We start from the raw sequence: 14598 nt of genomic DNA on the forward strand, positions 1-14598 counted from the left end.
CAACTATCCTCCAGTAAAAATTAATTTTAAAAAAATCTAAAGGAAATCCAGTCTGAGTGTGTGTTTTCTTCAGCAGTGTGCTATTGCTTGGATTAAGACAAGGAGAGGTTCAACTAGAACTCAGCTTTTGCCAGGCAGATAGGATGGTGGGGGGGAAAGGGTAAGAAAGTCAGAAATTTTTGTGAAACAGTGTTTTTAATGATGACTGTGAACACTCATACTGTTCATGGGGTTCTCTTAGGCAAGAATACTGAAGTGGTTTGCCAGTCCCTTCTCCAGTGGACCACGTTTTGTCAGAAGTCTCCACCATGACCTGTCTGTCTTAGGTAGTTTAATTGACTTAGACAAGGCTGTGGTCCATGTGATCAGTTTGGTTAGTTTTCTGTGATTGTGGTTTTCAGTCTGTCTGCCCTCTGATGGATAAGGATAAGAGGCTTATTGAAGCTTCCTGATGGGAGAGACTGACTGAGGGGGAAACTGGGTCTTGTTCTGATGGGTGGGGCCTTGCTCAGTAAATCTTTAATCCAGTTTTCTGTTGATGGGGGGGGGGGTGGGGCGCTGCGTTCCCTCCCTGTTGTTTGACCTCAGGTGGAGGTAATGAAGATAAGGGCGACCTCCTTCAGAAGGTGCGTGCACACACTGCTGCACTCAGTGCCCCCCACCCTGCAGCAGCCCCGCAGGCTCACGCCTCTGCTGGAGACTCCTGGACCTCATGGACATGTTAGGGTCAGTCTTTTGTGGGGTCGCTGTTCAGTGGTGACTATGGCTCAGATCATGAACTTGGTATTGCAAAATTCAGACTTAAATTGAAGAAAATAGGGAAAACCACTAGACCATTCAGGTATGACCTAAATCAAATCCCTTACAATTATACAGTGGAAGTGACAAGTAGGTTCAAGGGATTAGATCTGATAGAGTGCCTGAAGAACTATGGATGGATGGACAGAGGTTCATGACGTTGTCCAGGAGGCAGTGATCAAGACCATCCCCAAGAAAAAGAATTGCAAAAGTCAAAATGGTTGTCTGAGGAGGACCTTACAAATAGCTGAGAAAAGAAGAAAAGTGAAAGGCAAAGGAGAAAAGGAAAGATAGTCCCATCTGAATGCAGAGTTCCAGAGAATAGCAAGGAGAGATAAGAAAGCCTTCCTCAGTGATCAATGCAAAGAAATAGAGGAAAACAACAGAATGGGAAAGACTAGAGCTCTCTTCAAGAAAAGTAGGGATACCAAGGGAACTTTTCATGTAAAGATGGACTCAATAAAGGACAGAAATGGTATGGACCTAACAGAAGCAGAAGATATTAAGAAGAGGTGGCAAGAATACACAGAAGAACTGTACAAAAAGATCTTTATGACTCAGATAATCACAATGGTGTGATCACTCACACTCACCTAGAGCCAGACATCCTGGAATGTGAATTCAAGTGGGCCATAGGAAGCATCAGTATGAACAAAGCTAGTGGAGGTGATGGAATTCCAGTTGAGCTATTTCGGATGTTAAAGATGATGCTGTGAAAGTGCTGCACTCAATATGTCAGCAAATTTGGAAAACTCAGCAGAAGCCACAGGACTGGAAAAGGTCAGTTTTCATTGCATTCCCAAAGAAAGGCAATGCCAAAGAATGCTCAAACTACCGCACAGTTACACTTACCTCACACGCTAGTAAAGTAATGCTCAAAATTCTTCAAGCCAGTCTGCAACAATACATGAACTGTGAACTGCCAGATGTTCAAGCTGGTTTTAGAAAAGGCAGAGGAACCAGAGATCAAATTGCTAACATCTGCTGGATCATCAAAAAAGCAAGAGAGTTCCAGATAAACATCTATTTCTGCTTTATTGACTATGCCAAAGCCTTTGACTGTGTGGATCACAACAAACTGTAGAAAATTCTTCAAGAGATGGAAATACCAGACCACCTGACCTGCCTCCTGAGAAATCTGTATGCAGATCAAGAAGCAACAGTTAGAACTGGACATGGAATAACAGACTGGTTCCAAATCGGGAAAGGAATACATCAAGGCTGTAAATTGTCACCGTGCTTATTTAACTTATATGCAGAATACATCATGTGAAATGCTGGGCTGGAGGAAGCACAAGCTGGAATCAAGATTGCCAGGAGAAATAACAGTAACCTCAGATATGCAGATGATATCACCCTTATGACAGAAAGCAAAGAAGAACTAAAGACTCTTGATGAAAGTGAAAGAGGAGAGGGAAAAGATGGCTTAAAACTCAACATTCAGAAAACTAAGATCATGGCATCCGGTCCCATCACTTTATGGCAAATAGTTGGGGAAACAATGGAAACAGTGGCAAACTATTTTTTGGGGCTTCAAAATCACTGCAGATGGTGACTGCATCCTTGAAATTAAAAGGTGCTTGCTCCTTGGAAGAAAAGCTGTGACAAACCTAGACAGCATATTAGAAAAAGCAGAGACATAACTTTGCTGACAAAGGTCCGTGTAGTCAAAGCTATGGTTTTTCCTTTTGTCATTAAGGGATGTGAGTGTTAGACTATAAAGAAGGCTGAACACCAAAGAATTGATGCTTTTGAACTGTGGTGTTGGAGAAAACTCTTGAGAGTCCCTTGGACTGCAAGGAGATCCAACCAGTCCATCCTGAAGATCAGTCCTGAATATTCATTGGAAGGACTGATGCTGAAGCTGAAACTCCAATGCTTCGGCCACCTGATGTGAAGAACTGACTCATTGGAAAAGACCCTGATGTTGGGAAAGATTGAAGGTGGGAGGAGAAGGGGATGACAGAGGATGAGATGGCTGGATGGCATCACCGACTAGATGGACATGAGTTTGAGTAAGCTCCGGGAGTTGGTGATGGACAGAGAAGCCTGGCGTGCTGCAGTCCATGGGGTTGCAAAGAGTTGGACATGACTGATCGACTGAACTGAACTGACGAACACTTAAGAGTGGTAAAGAGGAAAATGCATTTAATAAGTGTTACTCAGTCATGTCCAACTCCTTGGAACCCCTTGGACTGTAACCCGCCAGGCTCCTCTGTCCATGGAATTTTTCCAGGCAAGAATACTGGTGTGGGTTGTCATTTGCTTCTCCAGGGGAGCATCCTGACCTTGGGATTGAACCTGGGTCTCTTGCATTGCGGGCAGATCTTTACCAACTGGGCTACCAGGGAAGTGTAAATGTGATAGGATAATTGTCTTCTTAAGGTTGTACAATTATTGCAGCTTAGGAGCTAGAGTGATCTGTGGAGATCAGAGCATGGACAGGAGAGCAAATGAATACGTCTTTGATCTGTAGTGAGGAATAAACTATGGGACAAGGCTGAAACCCTGGTCAGAGGGGCTAAGCAGAGATGAGGTGGGGACCTGAAATTTTGTTGTAGTGAGAATCCCAAGATGACTGCAGTTCCCTTGCTTTCAAACCGACTCATTGGCCCACTATCCCCTATTGAATTGAGTGCTCTCAAAAGAAAAAAAAATCATTCTCACATTCCTTTTTATTTTTCAAGTATGAAAAATGTATAAAGCATGTTTCCAATAGCAATTTGATGTTATGGATTTGAGTAATTAATCTGACATAGATGGGATTGGTATATTTTGGAATGTCAAAGGTCTGTTATCCAGTAAGCCATAGATGGATAGTGTTAATATTTTAGAATTTTATTCTCCGGTATTATTTTTCTTTGCATATTTATTTTTTTATAGCTGATATTAGGTAGTAGATAGGTAGTAGATATCCTTTATTTTTTTTTTTAAAGCTTACTCTTAAGTTTGGTTAGAGAATTTTAACTAATGGAAATAATCCTTTAAAGTTTTGTTGAAATTGTGAAATCTTCCTAAATTATAATATGTATTTTATAAGTGGGTCATTTGGGAATTAAAAAAATTTGATTTGGTTGAGGAAGAAAATAATGAATATCAGTACATTATATATCTAAGCCTGTTGATAGCCATCAATATAATGTCATTGTCTCATTTTTTAAAAGAGATAGGTTAAAATCATTGTTTAACAAAAAATTTTGTTTGTATAATTAACGAAAAACTGTGAGTAGAAGAAACACAGTAAAGAGAAAAGCAGAAATAAGTTAGAAAGTAGAATTGTTACACTGAAGATAGAAAAAAATGTATACATTCCTAGCAAATCCAGTCAAGAAAAAAAAAAAAACACCTTAATGAAATAGACTTAATACAAACCTATCAAAGCTTATGGAGTTGAACTGGAACTAAGAGAAAATCAAGCATGTTACAATAGTACCAACTATCAAAAAGGTTTCTGGATCTAATGAATTCACTGATGAAGTCTTATATTTTTAAGGAAAATAAAATTTCCTTGTGTAAAAATATACAGAATAAGGTTAGAGAACAAAAGCATTTAAAAATACTGATTAATCTTAATGAGTGAAAATGTTAAAGACTGCTATCAAATCTAATTAAAGATCTCGTCTACCATCTGCCTACTACTGTGAAGTTGTTACATTATGAAGAAATTTATTGCTGTATTTTATCAGATGTAATTGGGGAAAAATGATGCTCTAATGCTATTTGATCAAATTTCGTTCCCATTCCTAATCAAATTAATTTAAAATGAAAATAAAGGAATACTTTAATAGCATGACAGGAAGAATATTCTTAATTATTAGCTAATACTAAATTTGGTTTTTAAACAGATTTAAACAGAAAATGCCTATAAAACTTGTTACCATTAATCTTTAATTCAACTTTAGTTCAGCGTTGCTACTTAGTGTGGTGTGTGTATTAGTGCCAGTCCATGAATTGCCTGTTACTGTCAAGAAATAAAAAGAATTGAGAGGAAGTGTTTAGAAACTTTTATAGCAAGTTGATGTTTTTTAGTACCAGAAAATGACACTTGGACATGTGTTTTGTATTTTGGGCTTACATACCTTTTCAGTTTCATTTTGCTATTTGTTTTTTTTTAACTAGTTTGTAAATTAATTTATTTTTTATTTACTTGTTACCTATTAATTTTTATTAGTATTTTAATAAAATGTCATTCTGTAATGAGTTGGAAGTAGGAAGAACTGATCCTTCCCATAGGTATTTTGAGAGACATTGTTCTGAATCATGCCACTAATATAAGAGTTTGAAAGAGACAAATGCACCACTCATGACTCATGAAACCACAGGATGTTTTGCACCAAGAGTCCACTAGAAACTAGTATAGCAAGTAAGAGTTAGTAAAGTGGTCACGTGTAGGGAATATTGTAGCTTTAGGTTTGGAAATTTTTTTTTCAGTTTTATTATCATATTGTAGGATTTCATCATGAAGAACCAAATTTATTATTTTAATGATAAGAAGTAATATTAAAAGAATAGCAGAAATACCAGTGGTTCAACACGTTAAAAGATGTGTAATAATGGGAAAAGGTAAAAAATCTTATTAATATTGTGGAAAAAAGAGAACAGCTTTGATTTTTGAAAATTTTGATGAAAATGTGAAATAGGAAGCTATATGCTAATGTGAGTGGACATTTTAATCTAAATGTTAATATGTATGGTAACTCAGTTAATGATTTAGCATATTTTCCTTTAAAATTCTTGTTTTAGAGAACAGAATCTTGGCATTGTCTTCCTCAAGAAATGGACTCATCCTACACCTTGAATACAGCCCAGACTGGGTTTAATGTGAGAGAGAAAGGGACTGAAGTGACTGACTTTGCCTCTTTGGAGGAGGGTATATTGACCCAATCAGAAAATCAAGGAAAGGATCCCAACAGAGACCTCTTATGTTCTCCATTGCTAGGTAATACCTCTTTATTTTTAGCTAGTAGTAATACCTCACATTTACAAAATACATATGGGGGACTGCAAATCTGACATCTAAATCCTTGAGTTGAGCTCTGTAGAACTGTACTCACACGTATTAGCTTATTTCTGGTTTTTCACACTGGCCAGCTGGTCTAGTTGTGTTAAACATGCAATTGCTCCTCATTTTATCATTCCCTATTGCTCTCAGAAGGCATAAAAAACTTTCTCTAATGGATATGCCTCCTCAGTCATGACTTTGTGGAGTTTTTCTTGGGGGTAGCCATATGTTATCTTTTGACTACTTTTCTCAGCAATGGAGGCTCCATGATGTATAAAAACCAAACAAAAAACAAATATTCATGCTTACCTAATTAGATTATTAAAACTAGTTAAGGCATATATTATTATCCTAAGTTTTTAGATCCAAACATTGAGATAAAGAGGTTAAATGACTTGTCTGAGGCAGATCTTCCTGCTTTCCTCTGTTTAATATGGAACTAATTTATTAGCTGTTTACAAAAGTCCTTTTCAAATCATCAAGGTAGGAGGTAGAATTATTCTATCATTACTTTAGATTGTTACACATATCTGGGAATGCTTAGGCAATATGGTAATTTCAGTTTTTTTATGCCTAAATCATAATTCAAATATTATTTTGTTTTTCCTTCTGTTTTCTTCAGATTTTTATTTTCAAAAATTGAAGAAAATGCAACCACCACAGATTTTACAGTTAACCTTTGTGAAGGGTGTGGGATTCAACCATGGAGGTGTCTTAACAGAATTTTGTAGAGGAGCATGAATTAGCAGTTAATCCAACAACTTCTTTTCACATATAAGCAAATGCTATCCAAGTAAAAAGTATCAGTGCCAATATATTCAATGATGTAGATCATCAAAGTCAATTTTAGTTTTTTATTTAAAGAAAGATGTTGACTAGAGTTAGATTTCCCTTGTAAGAGGAGGTAACATTGATAGCATATGAAAGAAAAGACTTTGCTATGATCAGATATTTGAAGGACTGTCATGCTAAAGATGAAGCAACTTATTTTTAATTTATTCATTTATTTAGCAAATATCTAAGTGCCTATTGTGTGTTATACGCTAGGAATATGTAGAGGAAAGCTATGTTGTCTTTTGGAAAGACAGTACAATAAAAGGAAAATAATAGTACCACAGGATGAGTTGGATAATGGTCTAGAGCAGGAGTCTGCAAGCTACTACTCACAGGCCGAAGCCTGATTTTGTACTGTCTGTGGGCTAAAAAAGGTTTTAGCATCTTTATAGGATTGTAAAAAACAAATGAACAAAAGAATTACATGGGACAGAGACACCATGTGTGATCAACAAAGCCTGAAATATTTACTCGCTGACCTTTTATAGGAAATGTTTGCCAATTCCTAGTCTAGAGTTGAAAATGAGACTACAAAACTTATAGGGAGGCTGTTTTCAACTAGTAGAGCCATTTAATAATGGAATATATCTAATAATAGCTAATAATGTTATATAGCTATATAACAAAAAAAACTGAGCATTATGTCACAGCAAATAAGTGAAGTTCTCTAATAGAATAGTTTCAGCATTGGGTTGGAGAATCTGCTACATGGTTTGAGTTTTATAGCTCCAGTTTCTCAGTTACCATAGGTAAAATAGAACATTTTAATAATTAGATCAGATCCTGGGATCTGATGACCAGAGGAAATTTCATCATCGTGACTTTGTTAGGCTTGAATCCAGTCGTTGTAGAGTGGATCTCACCAGTGGCAAATGTCATGATGATGACTGGGGCCAGAATGGTTAGATATTTCAAAAAAGAGTATCCAGGCCATCAACAGTTGTCCAAGTGTGAGGAAATGTGGGGTCTTTGTTTAAAAATCTTCACAATTCTTAGAGAAATGAAAGATTTCTGTTTCATTTATGAAGGTTTAACACTGAGCCAGAGCCAAGGAAGAATTGTACCCGTTAGTCCTTGGTGGCAAATGTTACTGTTATCGTTCAGTTTCTCATTTTTGATTAATCCATTTAATAAATAAATAATTGTATTCTGAGTGCCTACTAAGTGTAGGAGGTACTTTGTAGCAGGTATTTTGCTAAGCACTGAGCATGTAGCTCTGAATAAAGCAGACATGGAATTGGTTATCTAAGGGGGAAGCAGACAGACTGAAGATTAAAACAAGAGTGAGACAGTCATGATAGGGAAGGAATGCAGTATTATTATAGGTATTGTGAAATCAAGAAGGTGTACTGTAGTCACAGTATTACATTCATATTTAAAGAACATTTCAGTTTTAGCAAAACATCACTTGTCTAGTTAAATTAATATGAAATAGAAAACTATTGGTTTTATAGATTTGTTTCTGCTAGTGTTTAATTTTTTGTTTTTTGTAATTGTATAAATACTATAAGGGATAAGGAGTTTATACCTAGTTGTACATATTTAGGGATGTTAGAACTTATTTAAGGTGACATTCAGGTATTCACAAGTGTTTTTTTCCCCTTTAAATTAGCAGTTCTCAAACTTTTTGGCCATAGGATTTCCTTGACACACTTTAAAATTACTGAGAGCTTTTGTTGATGTGGCTTATTGATGTTTTCCAATATTTGAAATTATTAAAACTGAAAAACTTTAAAAATGAGTTTATCAATTCATTCAAAAGTAGCAACTCCATTGATGTTATTAATTAACCTGGTTTATTAGAAAAATAACTGTTTCCAAATCAAAAATATTTAGAAGACTAATGTTATTTTACTTAAAAATATGTAATTATTAGAAGACAAACAGGTTCTGATATCTGCTTCTGCCTTCAGTATGTTGCTCTATCATATGTGATGTAGCTTCTGGGAAATTCCATGGTATCCTTATGAGATAATGAGAGTGAATAAAGCAAATGATATGTTAATATTATTTTGAATATCACTTTGACCCAGGCATCTTCTGGGAGTATCTTAAGGATGTCTGGGAGCCTGTGAACCACACTTTGATGTAAGATGGAAAGAAACAATCATAATTGTTAGGAGCATTTGCTAAAAAGTCTAGTGTTTAGGTCTAGATTGTACTCTGGCATTTAAGCTATTTGAATGTGAACAGATTACTTAATATTTTTTAAGTTTTATGATCATGTTTCCTCTATAGTCATCTATAAGATGACTATAATAATACCTATACTTCAAGGTTGTGATGAGGATTAAATAAAATGTTGTATGTTAAGTGCCTGCATCTTGTTGTTGTTTAGTCGCTCAGTTGTGTCTGATTCTTTGCTACCCCATGGACTGTAGCCCACCAGTTTCGTCTGTCCATGGTATTTTCCCGGTAAGATTGCTGGAGTGGGTAGCCATTTTCCTCTCCAAGCTTGGATCTTAATAAATGGCATTTGCTGCTCTTGTTACATTATCATACTAATGCTTGTAGAAACTTCTAGATGGCAACATTTAGGTTCTTTAAAATATTGTATAAGCTAAGCAGTTAATTATCAGCATTCCCAACATTTTTATATTTGAAACTTTGCAGTCCTACAGGACAATTTTGCTTCTCCTGATTTGCCTTTGCTGACATGTTTGACAGAACGTCAAGAGTTTGGGCCTGATTCCTTATTTCATCAAAGTGAACTAGAGTTTGCACCTCTGAGGTAGGATGATTTTTTTTTGTAGTTGCATATAACCTTTTTACTCTTTCTTTTCTTGTTCTAAGTTGTTACTAAATTAATGACTTCTAGTGAGACTTTGGGGGTGATGTTCTCAGTACACACTCTGAAGGTAACAAGGCCTTAAGACAATGTGCATGTTAGTTTGGCAGGATAACGTGTGTAAAGATGAGGCAGGGGAGTGTAGTTTATTTAAAAATAATTTCTAATGTATTCTAGCACATTAGGCATATTTTAGTTTAGAAAGCACCCTCGATTTTCTTCTTTACATATCTGCTGATTTGCTGTCCATCAGTCCACTCCCATTCTGTAAAAAGTATTCATTTCATGGTCACTAGCTTGTTTGGCATTTTCATTTTTGGCAGCCAATATTGAGTGAACCTGGTTATCTCTGTTTCCTGTGTAGGAGGTGCAAATAGGAAGTAATAAAGTAGCATGATTTTTCTAATAGATGTATCTAAAGTTATTCCAAATGAGTCTTTTAGTCGTCATGAAAGACAAGTCTCGAATTCTTCAAATGGTATTTGGAATTATCCAAGAATAAAAGACAACATAAATGAAAAACTATAAATGTTTACAGAGTTAAAAACCTCTGCCCTTATGCTGTGTTTTACTTTAAAATTACTTTTATGAAAAGTATTCTGTACACAGTAGTCAGCCAATGATGAGGTTATGTTTTGTTTGAAGAGTAGATCACTTAAGTGGTTTTTAAGAACATAATAACTAGTAAAAGAATTAATGCATGTTAAATGAGTATTAAATTATGATAGGTAATAAACTGCATATTTTTAAATGGTAAAGTTTGAAATTTTCATTTAAAGAATCATCTTTGGGGCATAGTATTGTTTTGAGAGAAGCCTGAGAAAATATCAGGTCATAGGATGGTAGTTCACCTTCTGTCTACAAAAAATTTGCTGTATTCAATCATCAGCCACTCTAAAGGAATTTGAAATTAGAACTTTTTTCAATGTACTTTTCAAATAACCTCAATTTTAGTAACATCGGTTTTGCATTTTTTTCATTTTAGTATTTAAAAAAGATAAATGTTTTTAATGTGTTATTTATTTATTTTTAACTGTATATTTTCAGGGGAATTCCTGGTAAGTCTGAAGACACTGAATGGTTTTCTCGACCGTCGGAAGTTAGTGAAGCTTTATTCCAGGCAGCCTCAGGAGTAGCTTCAGACTTAGTTAACAGTTGCTTTAGTGTATCTCAGCACCCACTTACAGGTAGCACAGCTGTTAAGTCTCAGCACTCTTTATTAACTCCTGAACAAGGGACTAAAGAAGAGACTATTTCATCTAATACACTTGATGATCTGAAAACCTGCAAAGACTCTGGTAATTATGATGCTGTTTATTCATATATGTCATGGGAGACACAAGAAGTTATGCAGGAGCCAGAAACCAATTTAGCTGATAAAGATCAAGTTTCTTTTTCAACTGCATCTGATGTAAGTGATGAATACATAAATCCTAAAGGAAGTGACAGTTTTGATGTTTCTTATTTATATGCACAGTATGGGAACCAAGGAACTTTACAACAATCAGAAAAATATTTAGCCAGTAAGGACCATGATTCTTATTCAGATTCATCTGACACAGTTGATAGAAATAAAATTCCTAAGGAAAGTGACAATTTCTCTTTTTCAAATATGCCGCCGAGCAAGCAGGGAGCTTCACACCATCCAGAAATATGTCTAATCAGTAAGGATCATGTTTCTTTTCCACATGAAGTTGCTCCTCATTTTAATAATAAAACGCCACATTCTTTCTGGCATTGTTTGTTGGGATCAGGAGGAAGCGAGGTTCCCTCCATGTCTGATAGTCATTATTTTGAGAGTGTGTGCTTAAGGGCTCCTGTTGAGAATGAGGTGAAACAAAAGGTGGATTCTTTGGAGAGTTATAAAAGAAATGAAGAAGATCTGGGGAAAGGATTATCTCAATGTTTTGAATTAAAGGAGAATAGAAATACTTTAGTGTTTTCAGGGGTGCATCCCAGATCTTCAGAAATACAATATATTGAGAATGTTGTAGTTCCTGATAATTCTGTAGAAGTTTCAGAAGCACATATACTCTCCCGGGGGCTTGATACCTCTACGATGGAGATTTCTGGTGGTCCTCTTCAGACTATTAAATCCAACTCAAATGAGACATCAGAACAACCGTATTTTCAAGAAGAAAGAAACCAAGAGGCAACTTCTGTTTTTGATGGGAAAAATGTTGATGCTACGGAAAATGTAGCTTTTCAGGCAGTTATTGCCTCTATTGAACCTTCCAAGAAAGAGAGTACAGTAAATGAAATCCAAACTGACATCAACAAATCTTTAACTAATGACAGCCAAGAAAGTGAACCAAAAAGTCCAGATCCTTCCCTGTTAAATTATGATGAAAACCTTTTCTTTGATAAACTTAATCATCCACGCTATCAGTCTACTCCTGGGGTGTTTGAATCAGGAGCTTCAAAACCATTGTATAAAAAGGATGATGGTGATAGCTCCCTGTACTGGCGTCACAATTTAAAATCAATCCCCAGTGCTCCTCAGGAAATAGTCATTAAGCCACTTTCTCTTAGTCCAGAGCTTAAGTCATCATCATCTTTAAGTGAAAAATCTCTCAGACAGGCTGTTGGTCTTGGCAAAACACGGTCAACTTTATTTCAGTATGGTATAGACAATGAACAGTTTCTTCCCATTGGGAAGATAAAGTCTGTTTCTGCTCTTGACCTTGCAGAGAAGTTAGGATCTTCAAACATTATTTACCCAATGAAAGTATGGACTTCAGATTCTTTGGTTTCACAAGATTTAAAGCAGCATACCTTTGAAGAAGTTGCAGATTCCTCAAACTGTATTTTGGGTAAGAATGTAAACTCTAGTTACATCACTGAAGGCCCATCTGCAGCTGTAGGAAGCAGCTTTTCAGCAAACTTGGTGGCATGTGATGCAAAGTCACAGGGTGCTTTACCAGTGATCAGTAACGCACCGTTAATTGCAGTTGGCCAAAAGACATTGCTGAAAGCTGATACAGGCCAAGGTGAAATTCCTTGGCCTTTGGGATCCAAGTCCAGGTTTACTATACATACAATTATGCAAAATGACTCCTATTTTGTAGAGGGCCTACAGGGGAAGGCTGAATCTGACATCTGTACTCTGGATGATGATACTGAATGCTGTAGCGTAGATGAAAATGCTGTTGTATGCAGTAAAAGACAAGAGGTGAGACAATAAAATGAGTATTGGGGAGAGACATGGTCTTTTTCATTATTATTTTACAAAATGGTATTGTTTGTTTTACAAAATGGTATTGTTTGTTTTTATTTTTACTTTTTACTGTTTCCCAGATATGTGACCAAGATGACTTGACTGGTGAGTGCGTTGAGGTAGCAGGTTTAGAAAATTTGCTTGATGATCTAGAGATTTGTGACAGCTCCCTGCATTGGCAATCTACTGTACAGCTACCATCTAAGGAAGACAGCAGTTTTGAAGATTCTGTAAGTCTTTCTGTTTGACATTTCTTATATGGTGGGGAAAGAAATTTTAGTTGAAAAACGGGGATGAGAATAAAGGGCTACTTATATCCTCCAATACCAAATTGCGATGTGTAATCTAGTTTTCATCTGATATCCAGGAGTATGCTGCATTAATTTATTAGAGGTTGGCATAAAAGAAATGTTTGTGTTTTGTAGACCATGAGATTCAGTAAGTTCTATGGTGTTTTGGGAAAATAGGCCAGCCTTTGGAGCATCCAGGCCTTTCATCTTGAAATGTCTTAACTCTTTCAAATTGTGCCAGCAAGAACGTCTGGGGTGGTGTTAAGAGTAAACACATTCATGGAGATACTCAACTGTGCTTTTTCCACCCACTGGCCTTCAGTGTAACTGCCCTTGGAATAGGCCCTGAAATATTCGGGTATTTCTGTTTAGAAGCCCCTGAAAGATTTTAATTTCAGAGATATCTTAAAGTCAAAATTTTGTTTTATACAAGGCTTGATTTGCTTGGATCCTTGGGTCTTTTGGCTTTAATGGTTCTCTGGTCCCATTGCCCGTCTGGTTTTGTCTGATACTGTCAGCTCCACTCTGAGTCCTGTTACCTGATAATGTATCCTTACATTCTATTGGTCATTAAATATAGTTAGGTCATACATATGGTGCACTTAATGTTACTTTTGTTTTCCTATTTTCCCATGTATAAGATAAATATGTCATTGGAAAGCTGCTAGTTAGAGTTGCAATTATATTTTGACCTGTAGGTTCAGGTAGTTAAAAAGAAAAAATGAACAATAATATTTTGATGATGAGCTTTTCCTTTTATTTCAGTTTATTGAATTTATTTACAGATAGTAGAATTTATTTATAGGTAGTTTTATTTTCTTCAACATTCTAGACATTGCTTACTTCTAATTTTCAATTTAATAACAATGGGGATGAAAATGATAGCTAACATTTTGCACTCAAATAACTGTGCTAAGAGGTTTACTTTATATATGATACCTCAATTCATTTAGTCCTTTGGTCAGTCCTATCAGGTAGGATTATAGAGATACCAAGGGAACATTTCCCTTGATACCAAAGATGGGCCAATACCAAAGATGGGCTCAATAAAGGACAGAAATGGTATGGACCTAACAGAAGCAGAAGATATTAAGAAGAGGTGGCAAGAATACACAGAAGAACTGTACAAAAAGATCTTTATGACTCAGATAATCACAATGGTGTGATCACTCACACTCACCTAGAGCCAGACATCCTGGAATGTGAAGTCAGGTGGGCCATAGGAAGCATCAGTATGAACAAAGCTAGTGGAGGTGATGGAATTCCAGTTGAGCTATTTCAGATCTTAAAGATGATGCTGTGAAAGTGCTGCACTCAATATGTCAGCAAATTTGGAAAACTCAGCAGAAGCCACAGGACTGGAAAAGGTCAGTTTTCATTGCATTCCCAAAGAAAGGCAATGCCAAAGAATGCTCAAACTACCGCACAGTTACACTTACCTCATACGCTAGTAAAGTAATGCTCAAAATTCTTCAAGCCAGTCTGCAACAATACATGAACTGTGAACTGCCAGATGTTCAAGCTGGTTTTAGAAAAGGCAGAGAAACCAGAGATCAAATTGCTAACATCCGCTGGATCATCAAAAAAGCAAGAGAGTTTCCAGAAAAACATCTATTTCTGCTTTATTGACTATGCCAAAGCCTTTGACTGTGTGGATCACAACAAACTG

The 14598-nt window shown here is 36.2% G+C and overlaps 1 protein-coding gene across 12 annotated transcripts in view; it reads left to right on the top strand.

Moving 5' to 3' along the window:
* ALMS1 (ALMS1 centrosome and basal body associated protein) overlaps nt 1-14598 on the top strand; it is a 207591-nt gene that overhangs the window by 42259 nt on the left and 150734 nt on the right. For 7 of the 12 annotated variants that reach the window (XM_061155716.1, XM_061155719.1, XM_061155721.1 and 4 more), the window contains 4 exons: nt 5542-5737; nt 9248-9365; nt 10470-12594; nt 12720-12869. In XM_061155716.1, coding sequence (XP_061011699.1) covers nt 5542-5737; nt 9248-9365; nt 10470-12594; nt 12720-12869 — 2589 coding nt within the window. The remainder of the gene's footprint in view (nt 1-5541; nt 5738-9247; nt 9366-10469; nt 12595-12719; nt 12870-14598) is intronic. The other 5 variants (XM_061155723.1, XM_061155725.1, XM_061155726.1 and 2 more) reach the window with 5 other exon arrangements.

Source organism: Dama dama, chromosome 11 (assembly GCF_033118175.1).
Source record: "Dama dama isolate Ldn47 chromosome 11, ASM3311817v1, whole genome shotgun sequence".
Lineage (NCBI taxonomy): Eukaryota > Metazoa > Chordata > Mammalia > Artiodactyla > Cervidae > Dama > Dama dama.